The sequence below is a fragment of the Neofelis nebulosa genome, chromosome 7 (genome assembly GCF_028018385.1).
Source record: "Neofelis nebulosa isolate mNeoNeb1 chromosome 7, mNeoNeb1.pri, whole genome shotgun sequence".
Classification (NCBI taxonomy): Eukaryota; Metazoa; Chordata; class Mammalia; order Carnivora; family Felidae; genus Neofelis; species Neofelis nebulosa.
In genome coordinates this window covers 6,498,643-6,526,599 of record NC_080788.1, presented here as the reverse complement: position 1 = coordinate 6,526,599, position 27,957 = coordinate 6,498,643, and the positions used below count along the sequence as shown (strand labels likewise).

The 27,957-nt window shown below is 56.4% G+C and overlaps 1 protein-coding gene across 5 annotated transcripts; it reads right to left on the bottom strand.

The window, feature by feature from the left end:
* Positions 1-420: 420 nt before the first annotated feature.
* KIF7 (kinesin family member 7) lies at positions 421-27,717 on the bottom strand. Of its 5 annotated transcripts, none has more exons than XM_058736591.1 (19): positions 27,330-27,717; positions 25,153-25,504; positions 23,520-23,720; positions 22,741-23,134; positions 21,976-22,516; positions 21,342-21,455; positions 20,604-20,831; positions 19,694-19,842; positions 19,234-19,349; positions 18,905-19,057; positions 17,037-17,239; positions 5,177-5,374; positions 4,751-4,876; positions 4,401-4,574; positions 3,436-3,651; positions 2,533-2,739; positions 1,598-1,796; positions 1,349-1,495; positions 421-1,210 (listed from the first exon to the last, which is right to left on the bottom strand). In XM_058736591.1, exons 2-19 carry the CDS (start codon positions 25,478-25,480, stop codon positions 867-869), a joined length of 4,038 nt encoding a protein of 1,345 aa, XP_058592574.1. In that variant the 5' UTR covers positions 25,481-25,504; positions 27,330-27,717; the 3' UTR covers positions 421-866. The 5 variants fall into 5 exon arrangements, with proteins under 5 accessions (XP_058592574.1, XP_058592577.1, XP_058592576.1 ...); XM_058736594.1 differs by having other exon boundaries at positions 4,401-4,577; positions 18,905-19,054; positions 27,330-27,714; XM_058736593.1 differs by having other exon boundaries at positions 4,401-4,577; positions 19,694-19,839; positions 27,330-27,714.
* Positions 27,718-27,957: the final 240 nt, after the last annotated feature.

Here is a 27,957-nt window from a genome sequence, read left to right as displayed (position 1 = left end):
GGCTGGGACCCGGAGACCCCGGCAGGGCTCACGAACTAAAGCACCACACACAAAACCGAAGGCGGTGGCAGACAGAAGAAATTTCTTGCCTTCCCCGTATAATAATAAAGTCCTCTCTTGCTACTCAGTGCGTTTCTGCTTACTCACCAGGGCCGAGCTCTGGTGGTTCCTGGAATAGCCACATCCCCAGGTCTGCTCTGAAACTCAGCCAGTGCCCAACGGTCCTCACCGTGAGTGGGGAGATGCACCAGAGTCACACAGAGGCCCGGCATGTCCCAAGGAGCAGCTTCTGGGGACTCCTGGTGGGGGCCCCGGTCCACAGTTCTGAATTGGGCCTCAGGGGCTCTAAAAAGCCTTCACACCTGTCATGTTCTCAAATCTGACCCGTGTCTTGTAAATCAAACCAAGTAAAAACTCCCATTCTTCCCTTCAGAGTCTCATTTATTATAAAATGGCTTTACAAAAGTCTAAAACTATGCCAAGCTTCCCACTTCCCACCATATACATGAGACCATTTAAAACACAACCCGGTTGCCACTCACTGTTGTGTGTCCAGCACCGGCTGAACCCCAGCACTGTGGGCACCCGCACGCAGGTCTGGGACCAGAATTGCCTTTTGGGAACTCTCAAGCCAAAAGATGGCAATCCGGTACCGGAGCTCAAAGAAATGAGGGGCAGGAATTTACGGATGAAAAAAAGGAGTCTGATCCACTGGGGCTGGTGGCCCAGGTTCGCTGATCCCCGCTGTGTCAAGATCAGGACCCGGATTTGGAGGGAGAGCTAAAGGCCGTCTTTCACGAAGCCAGGGGGTTGACCGTGCCCGGGAGCGGGCTCAGCCTCCCTGCAAGGCGGGCTCTGCGCACAGCCTACAGTGGGTTTCTCCGGACGTCGATCATGCCTGAGCTGGCCCGGCGCGGGTCCCGCCGGGGCTTGGGCAGGGGCCCGGTGTTCCAGGGCAGGCCCGCCTCACCCACGGGGGGCGCCCGCCCCCCCAGGGGCTCCTCGGCGCCGCCCTGCTCCTCACCGCACAGGCTGGAGCGCTTCCACGTCAGCGGCAGCGGGGCCCGGACCAAGTCCCGCACCTCGTCCCGGGCGCGGGGGCCCCCCTCAGGGAGGGACTGCTGCCAGAGAAGCTCGGGCACGGGGCGCAGCTCCTCTTCGTTTCCGGGAGCCGGTCTGCTCTCCAGGCACAGGGCCCTCTTCTCCCCACCTGTCACCGAGACCAACGACACTCGTCAGAAACGGAGGCCTCAGCTCCCCTGTGGGAGATGCCCACGGAAGAGCGGAGGTTAGAGGGGTTCCCAAGCCTTCCCGGAGGCCGGCCCAAAGCGGGTCAGGTGAGCCTCACCCCTGCTCTGGCCTGCCGCACTCAGGCTGCTGAGCTTCTGTTTCAGTTCCTGGTTCACCCACAGGTGGCGGCCCAGCTCCTTCTCCAGCGCTTGGATCCTGGTCTCATACTGCCTCCTGCTGTCCGCCAGCCCCTCGCCGAGGTGATCTAGACGGGAGGGGACACGGAGGAAGGCCGGGAGGGGCGGAGGAGGAGGAAGGCGGGGAGGGGCCGCGGGCGGGGGGAGGGGCCGCGGGCGGGGCGCCTCACCTCGGCTCTGCTGGAGGAGAAGCTGCATGTTCTGCTCGTGCTCCTTCTGCTGCAGGGTCAGCTGGCGGTCCATCTCCAGGCGCTGGCGCTCCAGGGCCACCTCCAGCCAGTAGACCAGCCTCTGCTGCTCCTCCAGCTGCATCTCCAGCTCGGAGAAGGCGATCTGCTGCTGGTGCTGCTCCTCTCGGAGCGTCACGACCTGTCCCAAGACCCAGCCGGGCTCAGCCCCCAGCGCGGACCATCCCCGGCCGGGGCGGCAGGTACTCAGGTAATTCGGCAAACTTGTAGCTACCGCCCCCAACGGGGCGGACGTCACTAAGGAATCACCAGGGTGTCCCGCTGAGCCAAGACCCGGCCTCCCACACGTTCTCAACCGTGTTCTAGGCAGGGATTTCCAAATGACAAGAGTCAGCTGTCAAGAGGAAGCTTACTTCCTACCCCTGCCTCAAGCTCCTTCCGAGTCCCAGACTCCTAAGCCCGCGGGCGGAGCCTTGCTGAGGCCCAGCTTCTCAAGCTCTGGCCTACTGACATTTCAGGCAGGGAGTCTGGGGTTGTGGGGACCTGTCCTGCCTGCTGTAGGGTTGGTTAGCAGCATCCCTGGTCTCTACCCTCATGGCTGTGAGGACCGGAAGCATCTCCAGACTCGGCTAGATGTCCCCTGGGGGAAAACCATCCCTGCTGAGAACCACCGATCTGGGTGCACTGAAGGGGCCAGGAGGCCGGAAAGTGGGGGGAGAGGAGACCGGGTCTTCGTTTCACTAAGAAAGGTAGGGTTGAAGGAGGAGAGTCTGAGGCAGCTCTGGAGACTGGAGCAGGCCCGGATTCTGTCCCCGCATCTGGGAGGAAACAGACCCCCGTCTGGAGCTGCCAGCAGACCCCTCCCCCACACAAGTACCAGACGGAGGTGGCGGAGGGCCCGGGAGCCGGTGACCCACCTTGTCGAAATACTTGCAGAGCAGGGCTCTGGTCTCCGAGGACGAGAGGTAGCTGAGCTTGGCCATGAGGTTCATCTCACACTGGGACAGCAAGGAGGCCGACGCCCGCAGCACCCGCTGGCGGCACGTGATGGCCTCATTCTTGTATTCGATGGCAGCATCCAGGGCCTCGATGGCCTCGTCCAGCTGGAACAGCGTCCGCTCCTCCTGCGGGACACGGGCGGGCGTGGAAGGGGAGGCCCGGGTGCCCGCACCACGCACACCCACTCCCCGGATGACGGCCCTGGGCAGACGGCACCAGCACCCAGCCATGGGGGAGACGCTCTGTCGCCTCATCCTGAGCTCACAGCACATCCAAAGTGTCCCTGACTGGTATGGCAGGGACAGGAAGCTTCTGTGTCCCAGTCCCGACCCCGGGGGAGGCCAGGCTCTGCTGACGGGCTGCTCTCTGGTGTATCGCCTGTCACGTGATCTACAGAAGCACAGAGCGCTCTACGCCAAACAGAAGATACGGCGGGTCTGCTCCGGGCACCAGAGGGGCCACCGGGGTGAGTTTATTGCAAGAAGGCTCTCTCTGCTGCTCAGGGACTGGCCACGAGGCGCAGGGACGTGCTGCCACCGCTCATTCCCACACAGGGAGCCGAGGCGCGGGCGCGCGGGCTGACACGGCTCAGGACACAGAGCGCCCCCAGGGTCCAGCCGGGCAGGAACCGCGAGGGCCAAGTCCGTGCGTCCCTGCTGCGGGGGCCGCAGCGGGAGGAAGGGCCAGGCCAGCACGCCCGCTGCGGCCACCCCACGCCCTGGGTCTCACTCGCAGGGAAAGCGTGTCCGGGAGCAGCAGGGCCCGGCCCTGGGCCGGGCCGAGGCCGGGCAGACTGCGGAGGTCCGGGCCGCGGGGCTCACCTCGGGCGACAGCAGGCTGCCCCTCCTCAGCTTGCCGTCGATGTCCAGGCGCTGCTTCAGCAGCGAGTCCTTCTCCTGGCGCAGGGCGTCGATCTCCCCGCGGAGCCGCTGCTGGCTCTGGGCGCTGCCCTGCCGCAGCTGCCCGCTCTTCTCCGACAGCTCCTTCTCCAGGTGCTCCAGCCGGCTGGACACTCGCACGATGTCCTCGCTGAGGGCCTGGGGGCGGCGCCACTGGGGGTCAGGGAGGGGGCGGCCCCACCCTCGCAGAGGTCACAGAAGCGGCCCAGCCACGGGATGCTACGGAGGCTGCGGGCCTTTCCCTCGAGAGCCCTACAATCCGGGAGTACCGCCCGGCGGGAGGGCCCGGCGGGACCAGAGCCTCGGAGGAGGGACCCCCAGAGACGGCCCCGAAGGATCCCAGCAAGCGTGGGAAAAGGCACTCCTGGCAGAAAGGGGGCAGCACCGGACAATCCAGCAGCGCCCTGAACCCTGCTGGACTTCAGAGCACTCTGGACCCCCGTGGGCACTGAGTCCAAGCACCTGCTCTGGGTCTGACATCCCCCCTTTTCCACCGTCCTGGCACCACTGTGATTCCACCAGCCGAAGAGGGCACTGGCTCAGAAGCTCCTTACTCAAGAGGAAGCAGTGACGCAGGGAGGACAGAGTACTGCTCTGCGGGGAGGCCGCCGTCTGCCCAGGTCTGTCGGCCTCCAGCGCCTGTGAGGCCTGCGTCTCCTCGGTCATCCCCCTTTCCACACCTGCTGTTCCCTGTTGGCCTGCACGGCCCCCAGCAAGTGCAGAGGGCGAAACGAAGGGGACGGAGCCTCACGTGGCTGGAACTTGCCCGGCAGGGACATCACCCGGAAGAGCCTCCCCTGGCAGGGTTGTCACCGGGAGGGACCTCCAGGGGAGGGGGCCACCCGATGGCCTCCCACCCGGCACAAACCCCGCTGCCGGGGCCTCACCTGACTGGACCGCAGGCGCTTGCTCTCCAGCCCCGTCTTCTCCTGCATCAGGGCCTCCTTCTTGGCCAGGATGGCCTCCCGCTTGTGGAGCTCCTCCCCCAGCTCCTCCAGTGCCCGCCGCTGCTGCAGGACCTTTTCCATCTCCTGGTCCAGCCACTTCTTCTGCTCCTCGATCTTCTGACGGGGGTGGGGGAGGGAACTCAGCTCTCACCCCTGGCCCCACGGGCCCCTGCCCGGGGTCAGTGGGGGAGAAGGGTGCGCCCCCCTCCCATCCCCCACCTCCGCTGCGCCCCAGGGGGACCGAGGCAGCCGACCGGGGGCTCCGGGGACGCCGGCCTGGCCCGGCCCACCTGCTGCTGCTCCAGGCTGACCACGGAGCCGTTGCTGCCGCTGCGCCGCTTCCTCTGGAACGCCGCGATCTCTTCCGTCTTGATCTTCAGGATCTTTTGCTGCTGCTCGTGCCGCCGCTCCAGCTCCTGGGGATGCGCCCGGCGAGCAGCTCAGGGGCAGGGTCCCGCGGGGGGGGGGGGGGGGGGCCGCGTCTCCCCAGAGCCCCTCCGGAGATGGCCTCGCCACCCACGTCTCCCTGGGACTGGGCTCCTGCGGGCCGCCGGCCGCGGGCACGGCTCACCTCCTGAGTCCCGCCCGCCTCGCGTGCCCTCCGGCTCTCCTCATTGCCAGGGGCGGGGACAAACTCAGGGAGGCCGAGCGGCCAGCTCGGGAGGTCCCGCGGCCGTGAGTCCCGGCGCCCCCGGGCGCCCCCGACCCGACCCGACCTTGACGCGGTGCTGCCGCTTGTTCATCTCGGTCTCCAGGCGCCGCTTCTGCTCCGTCTCCTCGCGAAGCCGCCTCTGCAGCTGCCCCTGCTGCTGCCGCATGAGCTGCACGTGCCTCTCGAGCTCCTGCAGCCGCTTCTCGCTCTGGGCCGACAGCGACGCCAGCCGCTCGGTCGCCTGCTTCTTTTCCTTCAGCACCTGGACCGACACAGCCCCGGCTGGGCCACCACGAGATGGCACCACCCCCGACACTCAACCAGGGTGGGCAGGACCGCAGGACGATGGACGGAGAGAGGGACGGACGGAAGGGCAAACAGGCCAGCGGGTAATGGACTAATGACAGCAAAAGATGGTGGCTACCAGGACATTTTCTCTGTACGAGGCACACATCACCTGCTCTGTGGGTATCAAATGATCCTAACAATCCTACGGAAAAAACAGGATTATCATTATCCCTACTTCGCAGACTAGGAAACTGAGGCACAGAGAGCTCAGGAAACTTGACCGAGGGCACAAGGCTACTAAGTGGCAGGGCTGGGATTCAAACCCAAGCAGTCAGGCTCCAGAGCCCGTGCTCTTGACCATTCTACTGAACTGTCTCTTAGCTGAGCTGAGGAAGGGAGGCGGGAAGGGAGGGGGGGGAAGACGGATGGACAGACAGCTATAAAGTTTGGTGGATGGAAGGGTGGGTGGACAGATGGATGGGATCATACAAGGGTGAAAAACAGGGTGGGGGCGCCTGGGTGGCTCAGTCAGTTAAGCGTCCGACTTCAGTTCAGGTCATGATCTCAACAGTTCGTGAGATGGAACCCTGGCGCTGGGCTCTGCGCTGACAGCCCAGAGCCTGCTTGGGATTCTCTCTCCCTCTCTCTCTGACCCTGCCCCACTCACACTTTCTCTAATAAAGAAATCGATCTTAATGACAAAACAGATAATACATGGATCAATAAAAGGCCATAGAAAGACGAATGGATAGATGGATAAACGGACAGTTAGTCACATCAACTGATAAAACGTGTTGGGGAAGGTCAGCAAAAGGATGTGATCTCCCATTGACCCATGAGCTGGACCCGGGCGATCAGAGGCTCCTCACCCCCTTCCCTGTCCTTGGAATGTGGGCCACACTTGGCTTTCCTGCTCCCAGAGGCAGCTCCAAGGACACGGCCTCGAGAGGGTGACGAGGCGCTGAGAACGCTGCGTGTACACGACTGAACCCGCGTAGGCCTTTTCATGAACTTCTAAGATACAGCAGGTGGGCCCGGGGATCCACTCATCCTGCTGCCACCCAAGACGAGCCTTGTAAATAAGTTCCCTTTGCTGATTAAACCTGCGACTTCCCCACGGGGAGTGGCTGCCTCTTTCATAGCTTCCCCCGCCCTCTGCATGCGGGGACCGGTTTAAAGTGACATCCGGGAAGCTCGCGAGCAGATTGCCACGGAAAATGGCAGCAGGCGAAACCCGGAGTCGGCCAGAGACCTGGGTGGGGAGAGGTGGCCCCTATGCCAGACGCCACGGATGGTCGCATGAGCATGGGGCATCCTTAAAACGCCGATTTAGGGGCTGGTTTGGGAAGCTGCACGGCACGCCGGGGCAAAGAAGGAAGAGGTAAGGCTATTCTGCTGCCCACTGGGCGGGAGTGCAGGGTAAGGGGTGTGGGGTAAAGACCTCATAAAGCTACGAGGGCACAAGATGCCTCTGATTGACATCCGGGTGCTTGTGACAAAGCCTGATTCAGATGCTAAGAGCTGGAGTCTCTGAGAAGGTGAGGAGGATGAGGAGGTAACTGAGGAGGAAACAGACAAGATGCCCCATGTCTTCTGACCCTGACACAAAGGAAAAATTTCCTTTACTTTTTTTTTTTTTTTTTAATTTTTTTTTCAATGTTTTTTATTTATTTTTGGGACAGAGAGAGACAGAGCATGAACGGGGGAGGGGCAGAGAGAGAGGGAGACACAGAATCGGAAACAGGCTCCAGGCTCTGAGCCATCAGCCCAGAGCCTGACGCGGGGCTCGAACTCACGGACCGCGAGATCGTGACCTGGCTGAAGTCGGACGCTTAACCGACTGCGCCACCCAGGCGCCCCTCCTTTACTTTTTATTTTTTTTTAAGTTTATTTATTTTGAGAGAGCATGAGCGTGTGAGCTGGGGAGGGGCGGGAAGAGAGGAAGAGAGAGAATCCCAGGCAGGCTCCACGCTGTCAGCGCAGAGCCCGACGCAGGGCGCAATCCATGAACCGGGAGATCATGACCTGAACCGAGATCAAGAGTCAGACACTCAACCAACTGAGCCACCCAGCGCCCCACAAAGGACAAATTTAAATAGCAATTACCCCAAACTCCTTGAAGAAAACTTGCATGCTTTGTCCCTTGAATTTGTAAGTCTTAGCAATTCTTAGTAAATCTTAGTCTTTGAAATATAAACACCCCAGGACATGACCAAAGCATTGCCCACAGAGACTGAAAAAGGCAAAGTGGGGCGGGGACCTTTTAAAATACAGACTGCTGGGGCACCTGGGTGGCTCAGTCGGTTGAGCATCGGACTTCAACTCAGGTGATGATCTCATGGTTCGGGAGTTTGAGCCCCGTGTCAGGCTTTGCCCTGACTGCACGCAGCCTGCTTTAGTTTCTCTGCCTCCCTCTCTGCCCCTCCCTGCTTGCGCACGCTCTCTCAAAAATAAACATTTAAAAAATTAAGATAAAACGATAAAATGCAGGCTGCTGGAGGAGTCCCCTTGTCCAAAATCCAGTCCACAGCCTCTGAAAGATCACGAATATCAAAGCTCCAGCCATGTGAGCGGGCTGGTTCATGGCTGGAGCACTGAAATGAAAGCTGAGAGAGTTGTAGGAGGCCGCTAAGCTCACCTCATCTCATGGATGCAACTGGAAAACACATGGGAGCAAACAACCCAGAAAACAACCAGAAGACAGGCAGAGCAAACCAAACTAAATGAAGAGAAGACACCCGTGGAAGAGGGTGGGAAGGGCGGAGACCCGGTGGGAGCTAGATGGACCACAGGACCGTCCATGGGAAAGGGGGACACCAAGGAAGCGGACAAAAGCAGACCCTCACACCAGGGAGCCTGCCCGGGGAAGATCAATCACCCTAACATTTGGCTTTGAAAACCAGGGGGGCCAAATTTTGAGAGTTCTTAAAAGTAGTGGGACTTAAAGCATGGAACTTTAGGAGTGCCGGGGTGGCTCAGTCAGTTAAGCATCCAACTCCTGATTTCGGCTCAGGTCGTGATCTCAGTCATGAGACCGAGTCCTATGTAAGGCTCTGTACTAAGTATGGAGCCTGCTTAAGATTCCCTCTCTCTCCCCTCTGCCCCTCTCTGCTTCACGCACACTCTCTCTCTCAAAATAAATAAATAAATAAAAATCAGAATTTTAAAACTCAGCGGGCTCAGGTCTGGGAGAACCCAAGGGCCACAGGAAGTGGAGTCCCACCCTTAAAGAGACAGCACAACACACAGGCATGGAGATACAGACAGAAGCAGGAGTTTGAAAAATGCCCAGGGCGTATGGAGGGACAGTCATTTACTAATCTGGAGGGACAGACATCACTGAGGGACTCCTCCAGGAACAGAGGACCTGGCAGGTGCCATTTCCACGCTCTGCCCCCAGCATCAACACACAGCCCCTCGTGGGGGCCAGCGCGACACCAACACTCACTGCCTAACTTACACTGAGCCTCATCCCACGGCGCTCCAGCAGATCTGCCCCTGCAGCCAGACCTGCCTCAGTCCCAGCAAGACAGGACTCCTCCCCCAGAAGGCGGGCGCAAACCTTGCAGACACCACGCACCCCGCACTTTACAGATCCACCTCCTCCGCCCCCGTGGCGGGTCCTGGACATAGTAGCAGGAGGTCCCCTCTCACAAGAGGACAGCTCACAAACCTCGCTAAAACTGGACGCCCTGCCCCTGTGCACGTTGCCGACCCGTCCGCTCTAATATGCTCTGGGCCAGAGCCCATCCAACCCAGGCCACAGCCTGGCAGCGTGGAAGCAGCCCCCACAGAGGCCGGCACTACTCCAAAGTGACTCCTGCCCCAGAGAGATGGGAAGACAGCCACACTAGTCTGACTGCGGCGCCAGCAGTGGGCTGGGGGCAGACAGATGGTCTTGCTGGAGGCCGTGAGCATCCACAAAAGCTTCTCGGGAAAACACAGGGAAAGGGCCCTGCAGTTCGGTGCTTCCACGGCTCTGGCAAATCCCTGATCTGACTCAAGCCCGGCGTGGCCCCAGACTGGCCCACTAACGGCACAGGGCCCAAACTCTGCCCACAGCAGACAAAGAGAGCCCCTGCAGACCACTGGACGGATGGCAAAAGCGGCCACAACAGTCAGGTGCACACGATGCACATGTGAGATATTTGTGAAGCACCAGGTTCTGGTGAACAGGGGACACTGCACTACAGGACCTCTTCCTCATGAGGCCACACTTTCAAGAGCAGAGGATGTAGCTGGCTTTCCTAACACACAAAACCCGACCCAGAGTTAGACAAAATGAGGAGACAGAGGGATATGTCCCAGATGGAAGGACAGGACAAAATCACAGCAAGAGGCCGAAACAAAACAGAAATAAGTAATATGCCTGATAGAGGATTTAAAGTAACAGTCATAAAGATACTCACTGGACTTGAGAAAAGAGTGGAGGACATCAGTGAGACCCTGAACAAAGAGACAGAAAACATAAAAAGAGAACCAACCAGAAATGAACACAATAAATGAAACTAAAAAGACACTAGGGGGAATAAATAGCAGACTAGAGGAAGCAGAAGAATGGATGAGGACAGAGTAAGGGAAAGTAATCAAGCTGAGCAGGTGAGAGAAAAAAATTATGCAAAATGAAAACAGATTTAGGGAACTCGGCGACTCCATCAAGTGTAGTAACATTGGCATTATAAGGATCCCAGAAAGAAAAGAGAGAGAGAAAAGGGCAGAAAATTTATTTCAAGACATGATACCTGAAAACTTCCTGAAGCTGGGGAAGGAAACAGATATCCAGATCTAGAGGTACAGAAATCGCCCCATAAAATCAACTCAAGGAGGCCCACACCAAGACACTGAGTAATTAAAATGGCAAAGAGTAGTGATGGAGGATTTTAAAAGCATCAAGAGAAAACAGTTACATCCAAGAGAAACCCCATGAGACCATCAGCTGATTTTTCAGCAAAAACTTTGCAGGCCAGAAGGGAATGGCATTCACAGCACCGAAAGGAAAAGTCTGCAGCCGAGAATAATCTACCCCGTAACACCACCATTCAGAATAGGAGTAGAGAGAAAGAATTTCCCAAACAAAAGCTAAAGGAGTTCACAACCACTAAACCAGCTCTGCAAGAAATGTTAAATGGGACTCTTTCAGTGGAAAGAAAAGATCATAAGTAAGAGTAAGAAAAGTAGGAAGCATGAAAGAAGTAAAAATAAGTATATCTGTAAAAATTAGTCAGGGGACTCACAAAGTAAAAGGTTGTGAAGTATGACATCATAAATCCTAAAATGTGGTGGGGAGAAGAGTAAAGAATGGGTTCAAACTTAACCGACTGTCAACTTAATATAGACTGCTATTTGTAGAAGAGGTTAGATATAAACCTAATGGTAACCACAAATCAAATACCAGGAATAGATGTGCAAAAAATAAAGAGGAACGAATTCAAGTATATCATTAAAGAAAGCCAACAAACTGGGAAGAAAAGAGCAAAAGAATAAAGAAACTGAGAGGAACTATAAAAAACAACAATAAAATGGCAATAAATACATACCTATCAAAAATTACTTTGAATGTAAATGGACTAAATGCTCCAATCAAAAGACACAGTATTGGGGCACCTGGATGGTTCAGTTGGTTAAGTACTCGACTTCAGCTGAGGTCATAATCTCATGGTTCATGAGTTCAAGCCCCGCATCAGGCTCTCTGCTGTCAGTGCAGAGCCTGCTTCGGATCCTTTGTTCCCCTCTCTCTCTCTGCCGCTCTCCCTTCCTCTCTCTCAAAAATAAGAAAACATTAAAAAAAAAAAAAAAGACACAGTGTGACATGGATTAAAGAAACAAGACCCACTATATACTGCCTAAAAGAGACTTATTTCAGACCTAAAGACACCTGCATATTGAAAGTGAGGGGATGGTGGGATGCCTGGGTGGCTCAGTCACTTGAGTGTCCAACCCTTAGTTTCGGTTCAGGTCATGGTCTCATGGTTCATGGGTTTAAACCTCACATTGGGATCCACTCTGTCATCGCAAAGCCTGCTTGGAATTCTCTCTCTCTCCCTCTCTGCCCCTCCCCTGATCATGCTCGCTCTCGCTCTCTCTCTCAAAATAAATAAACTTAAAAAAAAAAAGCGAGGGGATGGATGTGATAAGAAAGCTGGGGTAGTAATGTATTCCATCAGACAATATAGACTTTAAAACAAAGATTGTAACAAGAACAAGGAAGGACATTACGTAGTCATTAAGGGAACAATCCAACAAGATAGAACAATCGTAAATATTTATGCACCCAACATGGAAGCACCCAACACATAAAGCAGTTGATAACAAAAAGTAATTAATTAATAGTAATACAATAATAATAGGGGACTTTAACACCCCACTTACATTCATGGACAGATCATCCGAACATAAAATCAACAAGGAAACAGTGGCTTTGAATGACACACTGGACCAGATGGACTTAACAGATATATTCAAAACATTTCATCCTAAAACAGCAGAATACACATTCTTTTCAAGTGCACATGGAACATTTTCCAGAACAGATCACACATTAGGCCACAGAACCAGTCTCAACAAATTCCAAAAGATCAAAGTCCTACCATGCATCTTTTCTGACCATAACTAAAAATCAACCACAAGAAAAAATCTGGAAAGAACACAAATACATGGAGGTTAAATATGCTACTAAACAATGAGTGAGCCAACCAAGAAATCAACAACCTATATGGAGACAAATGAAAATGAAAACACAATCAACATACATGGAGACAAATGAAAATGAAAACACAATGGTCCAAAACCTTTGGGATGCCACAAAAACTGTTCTAAGAGGGAAGTTTATGGCAACACAAGCCTACCTCAAAAAGAAAAAAATCTCACATCAACAATCTAACCTTATACCTAAAGGAGCAAGAAAGAGAACAGACAAAATCCAAAACCAGCAGAAGGAAGGAAATAATAAAGATTAGAGCAGAAATAAAATAGAGACTAAAAAAAATAGAACAGATCAATGAAACCAGGAGCTGGTTCCTCGAAAAAAATCGACAAAACTGATAAACCTTTAGCCAAACCTATCAAAAAGAAAGCAGGGGAGGGACTCAAAATCAGAAATGAAAGAAGAAAAATAATAAGTGACACCACAGAAATTATACAAAGGATGGTAAAGAGAATATTAAGAAACACGATACACCAGCAAATTGAACAACCTAGAAGAAACGGATAAATTTCTAGACACATAACCTACCAAAACTAATCACCAAGAAATAAAATTTGAACAGACTGATTACCAGCAATGGAATTGAATTGGTAATTAAAAAAAAAAAAACTCCCATCAAACAAAAGTCCGGGATCAGATGGCTTCACAGGAGAATTCTACCAAACATTTAAAGACGAGTGATACCTATTGTTCTCAAACTATTCCAAAAAATAGAGGAAGGAAAGCCTCCAAATCCATTCTGAGGCCAGCATTACCCTGATACCAAAACGAGTCAAAGACATGACCAAAAAAAGAGAACTACATGCCAATATCTCTGATGAACATAGACAAAAAAATCCTCAACAAAGTACTAGCAAACCAAACCCAACAATATATGTAAAAAATTATTCACCATGATGAGGTAGGATTTACTCCTGAGGTGCAAGGGGTGGTTCAACAGTCACAAATCAATGTGACACATTACATCAATAAGAGAAAACAACCATACGATCGTTTCAATAGATGCAGAAAAAGCATTGGACAAAGTACAACATCTATTTATGATAAAAATCCTCTACAAAGTAGGTTTAGAGAGAACATACCTCATCATAATAAAGGCCATATATGAAAAACCCACAGCTAACATCATGCTTAATGATGAAAAACTGAGAGCTTTTCCCCTGTGGTCAGTAACAAGGAAAGTATGTCCACTCTCATCACTTTTATTCCACATAGTACTAGAAGTCCCAGCCACTGCGAGCAGACCAGAAATAAAAGGCACCCAAGTTGGTAAGGAAAAAGTAAAACTCCTATATGCAGATGACATGATACTATATATAGAAAACCCTAAAAATTCCACCAAAACACTACTAGAACTGATAAATTAATTCAGTAAGATCACAGGACACAAAATTATACAAAAATATGTTGCATTTCTATACACTAATGATGAAGCAGCAGAAAGACAAATTAAGAAAACCCTTTCATTTACAACTGCACCAAATAATAATAAGAAAATATGTAGGAATAAACTTATTCAAAGAGGAGAAAGACCTATACTCTGAAAACTATAAATCACTGACGAAAGAAACTGAAGATAACACAAACCAATGCAAAGACATTCCCACGCTCATTGATTGGAAGAACAAATATTATTAAAATGTCTATACTACCCAAAGCAACCTACAGATTTAATATAATCCCTACCAAAATGCCAATTGAATTTTTCACAGAGCTGGAACAAACAATCCTAAAACTTGTATGGAACCATGAAAGACCCCAAATAGCCAAAGCAATCTTGAAAATGAAAAACAAAGCTGTGGGTATCACAACTCCAGATTTCATGTTACATTACAAAGCTGTAGTGATCAAAACAGTATGGTACTGGCACAAAAATAGACACATAGATCAATAAAACAGAATAGAGAGCTCAGAAATAAATCCACACTTATGTGGTCAATGTTTAACAAAGGAGGCAAGAATATACAATGGGGAAAATAGTTTCTTCAACAAATGGTGCTGGGAAAACTGGACCGTCACATGCAAAAGAATGAACCTGGACCACTTTCTTACACCATCCACAAAAATAAACTCAAAATGGATTAAGGACCTAAATGTGAGACCTGAAACCATAAAAGTCCTAGAAGAGCACACAGGCAGTAACATTTCTGACATCAACTTCTTTCTAGATAGATCCCCTGAGGCAAGGAAAACAAGCAAAAATAAACTATTGGGATTTCATAAAAATAAAAAGCTTGTGCAAAACAAACAGTAAACAAAACTAAAAGGCAACCTATGGAATGGGAGGAGATATTTGCAAATGACATTTACAATCAAGAGTTAGCATCCAAAATATATGAAGAACTTACCCAACTCAACACAAAAAAATACTCCCATCAAAAATGGGCAGAAGACATGAACAAACATTTCTCCAAAGAAAACAGGCAGACGGTCAACAGACACACGAAAAGACGCTCAACATGACTGATCATCAGGGAAATACAAATCAAAACCACAATGAGGTATCACCTCACACCTGTCAGAATGGCTTGATGTAAAAAGACAAGAAATAAGTGTTGGTGAGGATGGGGCGGCGGGAGGAACCCTCATGCACTGATGGTGGGAATGCTAATTGGTGCAGCCACTGTGGAAAACAGTATGGAGGTTCCTCAAAAAATTAAAAATAGAATTACCATATGATCCAGTAATCACACTACTAGGCATTTACCCAAAGAAAATGAAAACACTAGTTTGAAAGGATATAAGCACCTTATGTTTACTACAGCATAATTTACAATAGCCAAGATATGGAAGCAACCTAAGTGTCCATCGATAGATGAAGGGATAAAGATGTGGCGTATATGTACAATGGAATATTACTCAGCCATAAAAAAGGGATGAGATCTCGCCATCTGCAACAACATGGATGGACCTGGAGGGTTTCATACTAAGTGAAATATGAGAAACGCAAATACTGTATGATTTTGCTTATATGTGGAATCCACAGAACAAGTAGCACAAGCAGACCCATAAATAGAGGACAAACTCACGGTGGCCAGAGGGGAGGGGGAGGCGGCACGGGTGAAGGCGAGTGGGAGGTACAGGCTTCCAGTTATGGAATGAATAACTCATGGGGCAAGACACAGCATAGGGTATAAAGTCAGTGGGATTGTAACAACGTTGTGTGGTGACCGATGGTAGCTACACTTGCCGTGAGCACAGCATAGGTACACACTTGGTGCATCACTATGTTGTGCACCTGAAACTAATGTAACATGTCAACTATACTTCAAAAAAAAACAAAACAACCCAGCAGACTACAGTAGTAACAGATAAAACCACTCTGGCTGGGTGGACTAAAGTACTCCCCCAGGCTTTCATACATGTGAGTGATCAACCAGTAGGGCCCGTGCCCCATATGCCAGACTGGGGCCTCTTGCCAAGGCACCCAATCCCGTCGAGGTACGGAAGTCATGGGAAACAGCCACTGTCTCAACTCTCACCATGGAGCCATGTGCTGTGCTGCTGAGAACACCAAGCCCCACCACGCCTGGGAAAGGGATGGTCTACCAGAACTTGCCTAGGGTGTCCCATCTGGATGGGTGAGTTACTTCGAGGGGACTCCTCGGTCTCCACTGGGATCCTGTTGTCCCGCTACAAGCCCGACCTGGTGAAACGCACTAGACACGGAATGGTAAATGTGCCACTGGGAGAGGGAAGAAGGTGGGAGTCCTGGTTGGGCACATCCCCCAGTCCATCTCTTCACGCCTGGCAGAGCTGCCTCCCCCAGCCAACATGTACGGTACGCACGACCAGGTCAATATCCTAAAGCTGCGAACTTCCCTCTCCTCAAGGCCAGGCGGACGCTGTTTTCCAACAGTACGATCGTTTGGCCACCATCTTGGTTCCCTCCACTGGGCTGGAGGACAGTATAGCACACAGAGAAGCCCTTACTAAATTCATCTAGCAAGCTTAAATGACAGCCAAAGAAGCCTGTCCTCAACACTGAAAGGTCTCTGATGAGAACAGCTATCCTCCAAAATAGAATGGCCTTGGACATTACTGTCCTACAAGGAGGCCCCTGTGCCTTTATCCAAACACAATGTTGTGTGTTTGGCTAACGTGTGATCCTTGTTGAGTCTAGTTGACCCATGAGCTGGGTGGACCCAGGTGATCAGAGGCTCCTCACTCCCTCCCCTGTCCTTGGAACGTGGGCTCTGCTCGCCTTTCCCACTCCCCGAGGCGGCTCTAAGGACACGACCTTGAGAGAGTGATGTGGCGCTGAGAACGCTGCATGTACACACGACTGAACGCAGTTCAGGGAGCCTCACAAACTTTTAAGATGTGGTGCGCGGGTGCGGGGATCCACTCACCTTGCTGCCGCCAAGACAAGACTGGTATGCAAGCTCCCTTGCTTAGGAAACCTTTCTACCTGGGGTGGCTGCCTCTTTCTTTGGTCTCTCCCTGCCCTCTGCACGCAGGGACCCATTTCAGGTTACACCCAGGAAGCTCCGGAGGGGGTTACCAACCAACAGCGTGATAGACAGATGTTCGAGTCAGACAGACTGACGGCCCGAGGGGTAGACAGAGAAGACGGGACGGAGAGAGAAGTGGCCGGGGAGCTGGCGGCGGGGTTGGGGGGGGGTGGGGGGGGAGGGGGGCTGCATGAGGAAGGGGTAGCTTGCTTTCGATGCCCACCCTTCCCCCCTCGCTGGGCTGCAGGCAGCACTGGCCTCCCTGCCTCTGCTGTGTTTACAGCTGAGACACCCCGCTCAGCGCTGCTGACTTCTGTGTAACACCGGCCTCACCCTGGGAGTCAGGGGTCGTTCCCCAAGCCAGCCAGGGGCCGGGCCACGAGGGCCCGAGCGCCCACGGGTGCCGGTGAACCTGGCCTCGGGGCCCACCTGGCTTGATCCCAGGCCCCCAGCCACTGCCCCGGGATCCCCATACTGACCTGCACCTGGCTCTGGGCGACAGCGACCCTCTTGCGGAACTCCTGGAGCCGGGACCGCTCGCCAGCGTCCTGGGGCTCCCTGCCCTCGAGCTCCCGCAGCTGCCTCTGGCTTTCGCTCAGCTCTGCCCGCACCTGCTCCGCCTCCTGCTCCAGCTCCCGGATGTGCTGGCTGTGCCGCCGGTTCAGGGCCTGGGCCGCCTTGCCTGGAAGAAAGAGCGGGGATCAGCACAGGCAGCGCCTCTCCCCCAAGGGGACCATCGCTCGGCTCCCCTGGGAGGGGTTCCAGACCTCTGTCAGCCATGGTCACCTGTGGGGGTTTTGCCAAGCCCCTGTACCACTGGTACCGTGAGTTATTTACTATATTTTCCTTTAAGCCACTTACTTTTTCAATTAAAATTAGCCTCATCCATAGCAATGACCCACAGAAATTAGGGGTTAAACTGGCTTTACTTTTTTAAACGTTTGTTTTTGTGAGAGAGAGAGAGAGAAAGAGAGAATGCACGTGCATGTACGCAGGGGAGGGGCAGAGAGAGGGGGAGACAGAGAATCCCAAGCCGGCTCCGCGCTGCCAGCACAGAGCCTGACTCGGGACTCAAACTCACGAGACGTGAGATCGCGATCTGAGCCGAAGTCAAGAGTCGGAAGCTTCGTCGACTGAGCCTCCCAGGCCACCCCTAAATTGGCTTTATTTTCACCTGCCACCTACTAACAAATACACAGGTTGGGCCTGCATGTAATTAAGCCTCCAGAACTGACTTCCATTGGCGGGAAATCTGGCGAGCGGAGGGACGAGTTAAATACCACCACAAGGAAGCCAATGGGCAAGTCCCGAACACGAGGGGTTTGGGACAGTCTACAGGACTGTGAGGAGACAGGAGAAGGGACGCTTTAGAGACCTCACGAGCACGGTGTGGGACATGTGTGGAGCTGGGTGCCAGCAAATCAGCTGTCCATGGACTGTGCCAAAGACCTGAGGGAACAGGCTTGTGCTCTGGGCATGGGGGGGACGTGGAGCTTCGTTAGACGTGCTCATGGCATGTCGGTTAACGTGTCCAAAAAGAGGCAAACTGAACGGTGTGGGGGTGAGATGACAAGATGCCTGGGATTTGCTTCAAAACACCTCAGCGAAGACAAAAGAGACAAAGGAAAGGGATGTATGGGAGAACCTCGTGACGTTAAATCCGGGTGACGGGCGCACGGGGCCCTGCTGTGCCAGCCTTCCTCCTCTTGTGTTTGAAATTCTTCATGATGCATTTTGCAAACGTTTATTTATTTTTGAGAGACAGACAGACAGACACAGAATCCGAAGCAGGCTCCAGGCTCCGAGCTGTCAGCACAGAGCCCGACGGGGGGCTCGAACCCACGAACCGTGAGATCGTGACCTGAGCCGAAGTCGGACGCTCAACCGACTGAGCCACCCAGGCGTCCCTTCATAATGCATTTTGTAATAAATACACGACCCTTGAAATAAAAAGGCTCAGCTGCTTCTTTACATGTGTCACCAGTGGCGGACGTAGCATGATTTGGGGCCATTGTTTGCACCCTAAGAGTAGGGGATCCTGTGCCCAGCAAGGTGCCTAACACGGCAGGCAACCGACAAATACAACTACCGTTACCACGAATAGGTATCGCTTTCTGAGAACCGGTCTTAGCGCTTCAGCTGAATGAAGTCCCTTCAACGGCCCAAAAAGCAGGCACAATCACTAGCCCCACTTTAGAGAGAAGGAAACAGAGCCACAGAGGGGCTATTCTACTTGCTCAAGGTCACACAGCCCCAAGAGGCTGAGTCGGCTACCACACTAAGTCACCTGGTCCCCGCTCCTAACCACCTTCAGGCGGGAGGCCCGCCCGAAGGCCCACTGCCTCACCTGTGCGGACCAGCTCGCCAATGAGCTCCTCCTTCATGCGGATGTTGATGGCCAGCTCCCGGATCTTCTGTTGGGCTTGGGCCAGCCGCCGCTCAGAGGCCGTGGCAGCTGGGGTCCGGCGGGGCCGCGCCAGGGCCTTGCTCCCACCGGCTACTGTAACAAGCCCGCCGTCAAGGCCACCACCCCAACGATCAGTGGGGGAGGCGGGGGAGGGGAGAGGCACGCCCCGGGCAGGGGCGGCGAGGCATGGCGTGTGGCCCGTCTGGGACAGCCAGTCCAGGATCACGGAGGGGAGGGTCAGAGCCCTCTCTGCACCAGGCCCAGCTCACCTCTGGGCCCCGGGATGGCTGCACCCGGTTCTTCGGGGTGAAGCTCTGGGCCCTTCCCGGCACATGGACTTCCTGGGCGGGCCCCCACCCTCTGGCTCCACTTGTTGATCCCGTTCCTGGAAGACAGAAGCAGGACTCAGAGGAAGGAAGAGAGGCCACTGTGGTCTTCTGTCCTCTCAGGGTCAATGGAGCCTCGGGGCGTCGGCCTGGCAGAACCGAGGCCAGGGGGCTGGGCTGTTGGGGGCACCGAAGGCCGCCGTGAAGGCCGAGAACCAGGAGGCCCGGGGCCCACCCTGTGGCGTACTCACCCCACCGGTTCCAAGCCCACAGTCCCCATCTGCTCTCCCCGCCGGACGGGGCAACATAGGTGAGGGCTCCCTGAGACCACAGTGGGGTCCTCCTCCAGCCCGGCCTGGGTCCCGAGGTGCTTTGGGTCAGGTGGGCAGCTGGTCCCACTCACCTGCGCAGGTGCGGGGGCCGCAGGGGCGGCTGCCCCTCCTCCTGCCCCTCCTCCTGCTCCTCCTCCTCCGAGGCAGCTGAAGAGCCGCTCCCCTGGCTGTCTGCCTCTGCCAGCAGCTGGGCCCCAGCCTCTCTGCCATTTGTCACCTGCTAGGGGAGTGCCAGGGTTTCAGGACAGAAAGCACCCAGGGCACCGTCCATCAGCCATTTTCCATCATCAATCTTTGCTCGTGCCTATGTCCGGCCCTGCCCGCCTTCCTCACAGCCCTGCCAATCCCAAGCGAGAGTAGGAGCTTCCTCCCAACCTCCCAGCGCCTCCTCCCCTGTGGCGCCCATAGCACCTGGGACTCCACGGGTGACAGTTTGCCCTATCTTTGTATACAGCTCACCAGCAGTGCCCTGCCAGAGTGGTGGATGTATAACAGACTCCGGTCAAACTCACACCCTCCCTCCCCGCAATGCCTTGGGCTTTTACAGCTGAGATGACCCAGAACTTTCAGGAAGATGCAGGACAGCCTTTGTCCAGAAGGTCCCAAGTGACTAGAAGGCCGGGCTCAGGGAGATTAGGGCTCATGGAAAAGTATACTTGCAAAGACAGAAGGGGTGGCCTCAGAGGTGATAAGCCCCCCCATCTCTGGAGGTGTGCAAGCTTTCCATCCAGCGCCTGAGGCCCAACTCCCTCTGTAACCTCCTCACTTCAAAAATCTCCAGCCAGCCCAGGGATGCCCAGTGGTACCAGACCCTTCTGAGTGGCCCTACAGAGTCCCCCAAATTTTGGCCCTTTCTCTAGGAGCACTGGAAAGGGCTATCTCACAGCTGGTCCCGGGAAAGGCTGGATACATTCGGCAGCACCGCCCTTCCCCTGCCCGAGCCTGTCCAATGCAAGACACCCAGCCTCGCCACCTCCTCACCTCTCCCCAGTTCTCAGGGCCAACTTCATCTCCAGGAAGGCAGACGGGGGGCACCATGCCCAGCATGTGGTTGTGGGCGCCGCCGAGGGGGGCTGTGTGAGGCCGGGGCGCAAAGGAGCCGGCAGACAGGCCCTGTAGGAGCCCTGGGGCCCCCCAGCCAGGCCGCACCAGCTCTAGCCGCAGCCGAAGCTCCGCCATTTCCTGCTGCTGCTCCCGAAGCCGGTCGCTCTGCAAGACATGTTCCGGGTGCTGATGCGGGGTGCGGACGGGGAGGGTGCCGGGATGCTGGCAGGCAGAAGTGCGGGAAACTGAAGAAAGGGGCCACCCCACCCTCTCTCGGCTAAAACTGAGGAGGGCCAGATACCTCTGACCACTTGTTGCCCAAACACACACATGCACACCAGTTGTTCAGGGTCAAGCTCTCACCCCACCCAGCTAGCTCCAGGTCAGTCCGCCACGTTCATGCCAGTCACTGCCGCCAGAGGGCGCCGGGAGCAATGCTGACCCAGTTGCCTGGGGACGACGGGGACCCGTCCGACCGCCCCTCCAGTCCCACCTCTCATCCAGGGTCATGGCCATCAGGCACAACCACCCGCACCATTCTCTTCCTCACCTCCACGCTGTTGCTCCGTTGTGCCCCCTCCATCTCTTCCCACCCTGCCAGAAGCCCGCCCTGGCTAACTCCCCCTTCTCCCCGGAAGCTCAGCTCGATTTCACCTTGAGGAAGCCTGCCCCCACCTGCAGTTTGTACTGCTCCATGGCGTCCTCCAGGGCCGCCAGAAAGTCTCGGTTCTCCTCCTCCAGCCGGGCCACCTGGCTCTGCAGGGCGAGCAACTGCAGTGCCCCATCTTCCTATGATAGGGGCAAGGAGAGAGGCTTCAGGGGCAGGAGCCGGCGGACAAGCCTGCCTGTCTCTGGGACACCCCGGCCCTCTCTCTGCCCTGCCAGGGGTTCCCCTAGTCCAGCTTGCTACTCTGCTGCAAGCCCTGCCTGCAATGGGGCTCCAAAGCCCACCCAGCCTGTGGTCCCCTCTGCAAGCTATTTGGGCCATCTCTTGGATTATGAATCATACTTTTATTAACAATAATAACGGCATCACTATTATTGGGAACCCACTGAGGCTCCACTAGCGTGCTGCCCTGGGCACTTGGTGCACCTTCGGCCCTTACAACAAGCCCAGGAGGTAGGTACCCACGTTACCCCTGTTTCACAGACAGAGACCCTGAGACTCGGGAGGGTAAAGGACGTGGTCAAGGTCATCAGAATCGCCTCTGAATCCGGAATGCGCTGCGCTGATGGACAAGGGGCAGGGGCGCCGCTGGCCGTATGAAGACGGCTCCCTTCCCCGCGCCCTCCCTCCCCGGGGCCACACCTGGCCCTTGGCCACCTTCGGCCCGCCGGGCCCCTGCGTGGCCTGCTCCTCGGCGGAGGCGCTCTCGATGCCGCTGTCGGGCCCGGAGGCGGAGCTCAGGGCGCTGCGCTCCCCCTCGACGGCGCACAGCCAGTCGCGCACCTTGCGGGCGGCGGCGCCGGGCAGCCCCGGCTCCGCCTGCAGCTCGCGCAGGAGGCTGTAGGCGGCGTCGGTGCGGGCCCGGTAGCGCGCGCACTCGGCGCCCAGGCGGGCGGCGGCCGCGGCGGCGGCGGGGGCGGCGGCGGGGCCGGGGGCGCGCCGTCCGCGGTGGATGATGCGCGTCTCCGAGCGGTGGCGCGGGGGGCCGCGCGCGCCGGCCGCCGCCTCCTCGGGCGCGCGCTCGGCCTCGGGCCGCCAGTTGACCGTGGCGCGGTTGCGGATGTTCTGGGCGCGGCTGGCGTAGTTGAGGGTGTTGAGGGTCTCGTCGAAGTCGGAGGAGGAGGGGCTGACGCAGGCGATCATCACCGTCTTGGCGTTCCCGCCTAGCGAGTCTTTGAGGATCCTGAGGACGCCGGGTGGGGGCGCGTCAGGGGCGCCGGAGCGCCAGGACGCGCCCGGCCCCGGGACCCTGATTCGTCGCCCGGGGGGCCTCGGAGCGGTGGGCGGCGCGGCCGGGAAGCCAGAGGGGCCCCATCCCCTCCTCGCCTCGCCTCCCGCCGCCCCCTGACCCCCAGCGGCCGGAGAGGGGCCCCTGCTCCCGTGGGCCGCAGGCCGCAGGGCCCTCACCGGGTGATCTTGGAGTCCCGGTAGGGGATGTGGCTGCCGCGGCGCTGGGGGTCGCCCAGGGCGCTGATGACGTTGCCCAGCGCCAGGAGGCTGCTGTTGATCTGGATGCTCTCCTTGAGCCGCTCGCCCGTGCTGCCCGTCTTGAGCACCCGCTCCGAGCCCGCCAGGTCCACGAAGTGGAACTTGGAGACCAGCAGCTGGCCCGCAGGGGGTCGCGGCAGGCGGCTGGGGGCGCGCCCCCGCTGCTCCAGGGTCACCGTGAAGACGGTGTGTGAGCGGCTGGACAGGCGGTTGAGGTGTGTGGCGCCCGTGTGCCGCGCCGCGTTGCCCATCTCCAGGAGGCTCAGCACCTCGTCCAGGCCCTCCACGTCCACCTCCTTGACGCCACACAGCACTGAGGACACGCAAGGCTGTGAGCCCAGCGCAGGGGCAGCCGGGGACTGGCCAGGAGGGCAGGCAGAGCAGGGCTAGCCCTTTCCAGCTCTTCCCGACTCAGATGCCCCTTCCCCATGCCTGATAGGCAGGGGTGGGAAGGGTCCTGCCCATCCTGGCTCCGGCCCCAGGGGCTCCCGCTTGCCCGTGCCCACCTTGCACTCTGGGTACAGAAGTATATACCGAACTCAGGGGAGACGGGAGAAAGGAAGGCAAAACCTTCCAGGGCTCGGGTTTCCCAGTTAGGAAGTAGCCCTCCCAGACAGGTGAGCCACCCCTCGGCAGGTGAAGCCGCATCAAGCCACATGTCCCACTCCCAGCCAGTGGAGGCCCCAGGAGCTCCTCACCAACATTTCCGCGGTCATCTTCCCGCAGCTGGATGTCACGGCTGGCGGTGCCCACCTCCAGCAGATCTCGGAACTCCTCCTTATACACTTCCAGGTAGGACACGTGCACCAGACAGTCAAGCAGGTCATTTTCATCGATAAGCTTGAAGGCTTCAGCCATGGCCCGTGGGATGATGCCCTGCTCGTCCTCGTGAAGGGAGGCTGGGGAGACACGGCAGAGCCTCCTGCCACCATGCCTTCAGCGGACATGGCTCGAGGCCCCAGGGCCCCAGCCAGCAGCTGGAGGGCAGGGCTCCAGCATGAGCGTAGCAGCGGAGGCCAGGATGGCTGGGTAGCCTGAGCCAGACCACCCTCCAGGAAGGTCAGGCGGCATTATGGAACTTCAGAGTTGGCAGCAACCTCTCAAGGTTCGGCCAACCCCTTTCATGAAGTAATAAGCATTCCCTCCACCACATCTCTGCTAGATCATCAGATACCCTTGGCTTGATTACTCCCCGGGTCAGGGAGCTCATTACTATAGTCTACGCTCAGTTAGCTAAAGGACCTCCTAAATTTATCCCAAGGAAGTAATAAGAGGGTGTTCAGAACAGCACTCTTCATAACTTCAAAAGAATGCAAACATCCTAAGAGTCCATCCTACGATCCAATAGGGATCTGGTTAAATAAGTTAACTTATATACACAATGGAATGCCAAGCCACCATTAAAAAATCAGCTTGGAGGGGCGCCTGTGTGGCTCAGTCGGTTGGGTGTCCGACTTCAGCTCAGGTCATGATCTCTTGTGGGTTCGAGCCCCACGATGGGCTCTGTGCTGCCAGCTCGGAGCCTGGAGCCTGCTCTGTATTCTATGTCTCCCTCTCTCTCTGCCCCTCCCCAGCTCACACTCTGTCGCTCGCTCTCAAAAATAAACATTAATTTTTTTTTAAATTAGCTTGAATATTTAATGATCTAGAGACATGTGTATGATATGTTGTAAGAAAAAAGCAGGCTATAAAAGCACAGGTACAATATAATCCATTTTTTAAAAGGTAAAATGATTTTCTCAGAGAAATCGGAATGGTATCAGGGCGAGTGATTTCTGGAAAGTACCAAATGCTCGTGTTTGTATTTTCCTAATTTTCTACGGCACACCTGTATGCGTTTGTAACCTAAGAGAGAGAACGTTTGTGCTACTTAACGTGGGGCAGTTCCTTCCACTGGCCCAAAGCATCCCTCCCAAACGAACGCTCCAGGGCCTCACTGAACTGCCGGCCCCCTTGCCGGGCAGCAGCCAAACTCGGCTCTTCCAGAACAACCCCCCCCTCCCACTACTCTGACTAGAACACGGGTCCCTGAGCCGTGTCAGCCATCCTGATGACCTCCAGAGACCGGCCGACTTGCCTCGCCCTTCCTCTCCCTGAGGTCCCCGGAGCCACACAGTGTGACCCCATCTCTGTGGAGGTGCGAAAGGCTCCCCACATCAAGGACTCTTCCTTCCCGTCCTGGTCAGCCTCCCGACACGGCCGCTCCCACCCGGGGCCGCAGGTCAGATTGGGAACCCGGCTCGCCTTGGACGGGGGTATGGCAGCAGGAACGCAGGGGCAGAAGTTGGGGAGACTCCACAAGGACGCGGGGCCTCCCGCCGGGTCACTCACCCACACTGGCCTCCCCCATGGTGTACGTCTTCCCGGAGCCCGTCTGACCATAGGCAAAGACCGTGGCGTTGAAGCCCTCAAAGAAAGCCTCGAGGAGGGGCTGCACGCAGGCCTGGTACACGGCCTCCTGCCCCGTGTCCTCATCCAGCACCACGTGGAAGCCAAAGTGGCGGTCTCGACCAAGGGTGACGCGGCTGTGCCCCGGCTCCACCCTCAGGCAGCTCTGGTGCCCGTGCAGCAGCTCCTTGGGCAGCAGCGGCCGGACCCTCAAGGCCACCCTCACTGGGGCCTCCTCGGCCCCCGGCAGCCTCTGGGCCTCCAGCCCCATGCTGGGGGAGGGCAGCTCCCGGTCCTGTAGAGAGAGGAAGAGGCCCCTGGCCGTCAGCACCTGCAGGTGACCCAGAGCCAGATCCCGGGGCTCCCGGACCTTGGAGACATGGAAGGGAGGGTGCCTGGTGTCCGAATACTGCGAGGGCCACATGCGGTCCGACACGGTAACGCTGCGTGGTTCCCGTCACTGGCAAAAGAAGGCCCCCAACTCCTCCACTTGACTCCCAAGGGCGTCCGTGTTCCAGCCGCACCCCTCCCCGGTGACCCCATCTCCTAGAACACGCACGCTCCACCACCACCACATCAGGGAGCCCCTTTCCCTAATACCCACCAGGGTCTCCATCACCTCCGCCCTTGTCACCTCACACCCCCCTGCCCCGCCTTCTTCAAAAAAGCCAGATCCAGGGGCGCCTGGGTGGCTCAGTCGGTTAAGTGTCCGACTTCGGCTCAGGTCACGATCTCGCGGTATGTGAGTTCGAGCCCCGCGTCGGGCTCTGTGCTGACTGCTCAGAGCCTGGAGCCTGTTTCAGATTCTGTGTCTCCCTCTCTCTCTGACCCTCCCCCATTCATGCTCTGTCTCTCTCTGTCTCAAAAATAAATAAAAGTTAAAAAATTAAAAAAAAAAAAAAAAAAAAGCCAGATCCTTCCAGACCAAACTCCTACCACCACACCTGCCAATTCCATCTCCTAGATATCTCTCAAGTGCACCCGCTTCTCCCCATCTTATTGCCAAAGCCCCGCTCCCCGCCACTGACATCTCCACAGGATGGCTGTGACCAGCTTCCTCACTGTTCTGTCCCCAACGCAGCAACCAGGAGCATCTTTCAAAACTGCAAATGCAATCATGTTACCCTCCTGCTGACACTCTCCCAAGAGAGGCTCCCCACTGCCATCCAAACTTTAACAGCCCTGCCTACCTTGTCTGCTCCCCTCCTGCACCCCACCCCGTGTTGCCCAAGGCTCCTCATTTCTCTGGTCTTGGACTGGCCCCCTCTCCCTCAGGGAGCCAGGGAAGCGCCTCTGCTCCGTGTCCGCACCGCGGCGCACACACGACGCCCAGTGACGCTCCCACCCGCCACTGGCCACTCTGTAGCAGAGGGAGCTGGGAGGCAGGGACCCTGCGTCTCCCTTCCTGCTGGATCTCCACCGCCCAGCACAAGGTCGGACGCTTAGTAGCTGCCCAACAGTGTTGATGAAACTGCATCCAAAAAACTCTCCCCGTCCCCGTTCTCTTCTTATCACGGTCCACACCGCCTCCTACCCACCCGGCCCGCGGCACTTGGTTTGTCACTACTGAACTTCTCTGAGCACACGTAACGGTTCGTCCCTTCCCTCACTCAATCCTCCAGTCCCTTGCTGGGTGCCGGGCCCTGGGGACACAGCGGTAACTATCGCGCAATACAGTGGGCGCCTCGGCTCGCCCCGCACCCTGAGCTCTTCCAGCGCTCGGGACACAGACAGAACTCCGCGCACCCAAGGCTCCGGGACAACTGCACGGGTGCGGTCTGGCGCGGGAGGAGGCGGGCACGCGACAGGATCTCCCGGAGTTTGGAAAAGTGATTACACATGCGGGCCCGACTCTCCCAGCGTCGGCGCTCGCCCCTGCCGGCCAGGCCCGGGATGCTGGCCTCAGGCCCCCGATTTAGGGAAGGGGGCGCTTCCGCCCGCTCAAGGAGGGGCCTCCAGGAGGCTGGTATGCAAGGATCGGGGCTCCTCGTGCTCGGTCCAGTGCTCCCCAAGTGCCGGCTCCCGCTGCCACCCGGCCCAGGCCTGCGCAGTGAGGGGGCGAGCGCGCGCCTCCCCCGCCCCCCTCCTCGACCTCCACCCCTCCCGGGCCCCAAACCCACCTGCTCGGGTGGGAGCACAGTCCCCCAGGGGTGCAGTCAGACTCCGAGCCTCCGCGCGGCGCGCTCCGATGCCGTCATCGGGACCCCCGCCCCCCAAAACATCCCGCCCCTCGCCCGCAGCTCCGCCCGCCTGGGAGCTCGGGGGCGGAGGCGCGAGCCGGGCGGCGCCGTGGAGTCGGTCCGCAGACAGGGCGGGGTCAGGGCTGGAGGGGCGGGGATTGGGCGGGGCCTTGTCCGAGGGCGCGGCAGGGGTGTGGGGCGGCCAATCGGGTTGCCGGAGCCGCGCTCTGATTCCAGCGCAGACTTGCCGAATTCTGGGGTCGCGGCGACCACCAAGGCGGGCCTGATTCTCCGAGCGGGAGAAGCCCGCCTGCTCGTGCAATCTTACAATGCAAGTTGCAACAGGTGAGAAGACGAAAACTAACCAGGAGACTTTTTCGCTCCGCGAGGGGAGTGGATTTTCCAACTCTCGATTCTGACTAACAGTGGACTAAAGATAAGCTACTATTTGTTCATTAACTGATTCGTTCAGGTGCAGACCTGATCTCCTCCCGCCATGGCTGCCCTTCGATCCCAGCACTGCCGACGCCCCCTGAAAGCTCAGCAAATCTCTCCCTTCCCCATCCTC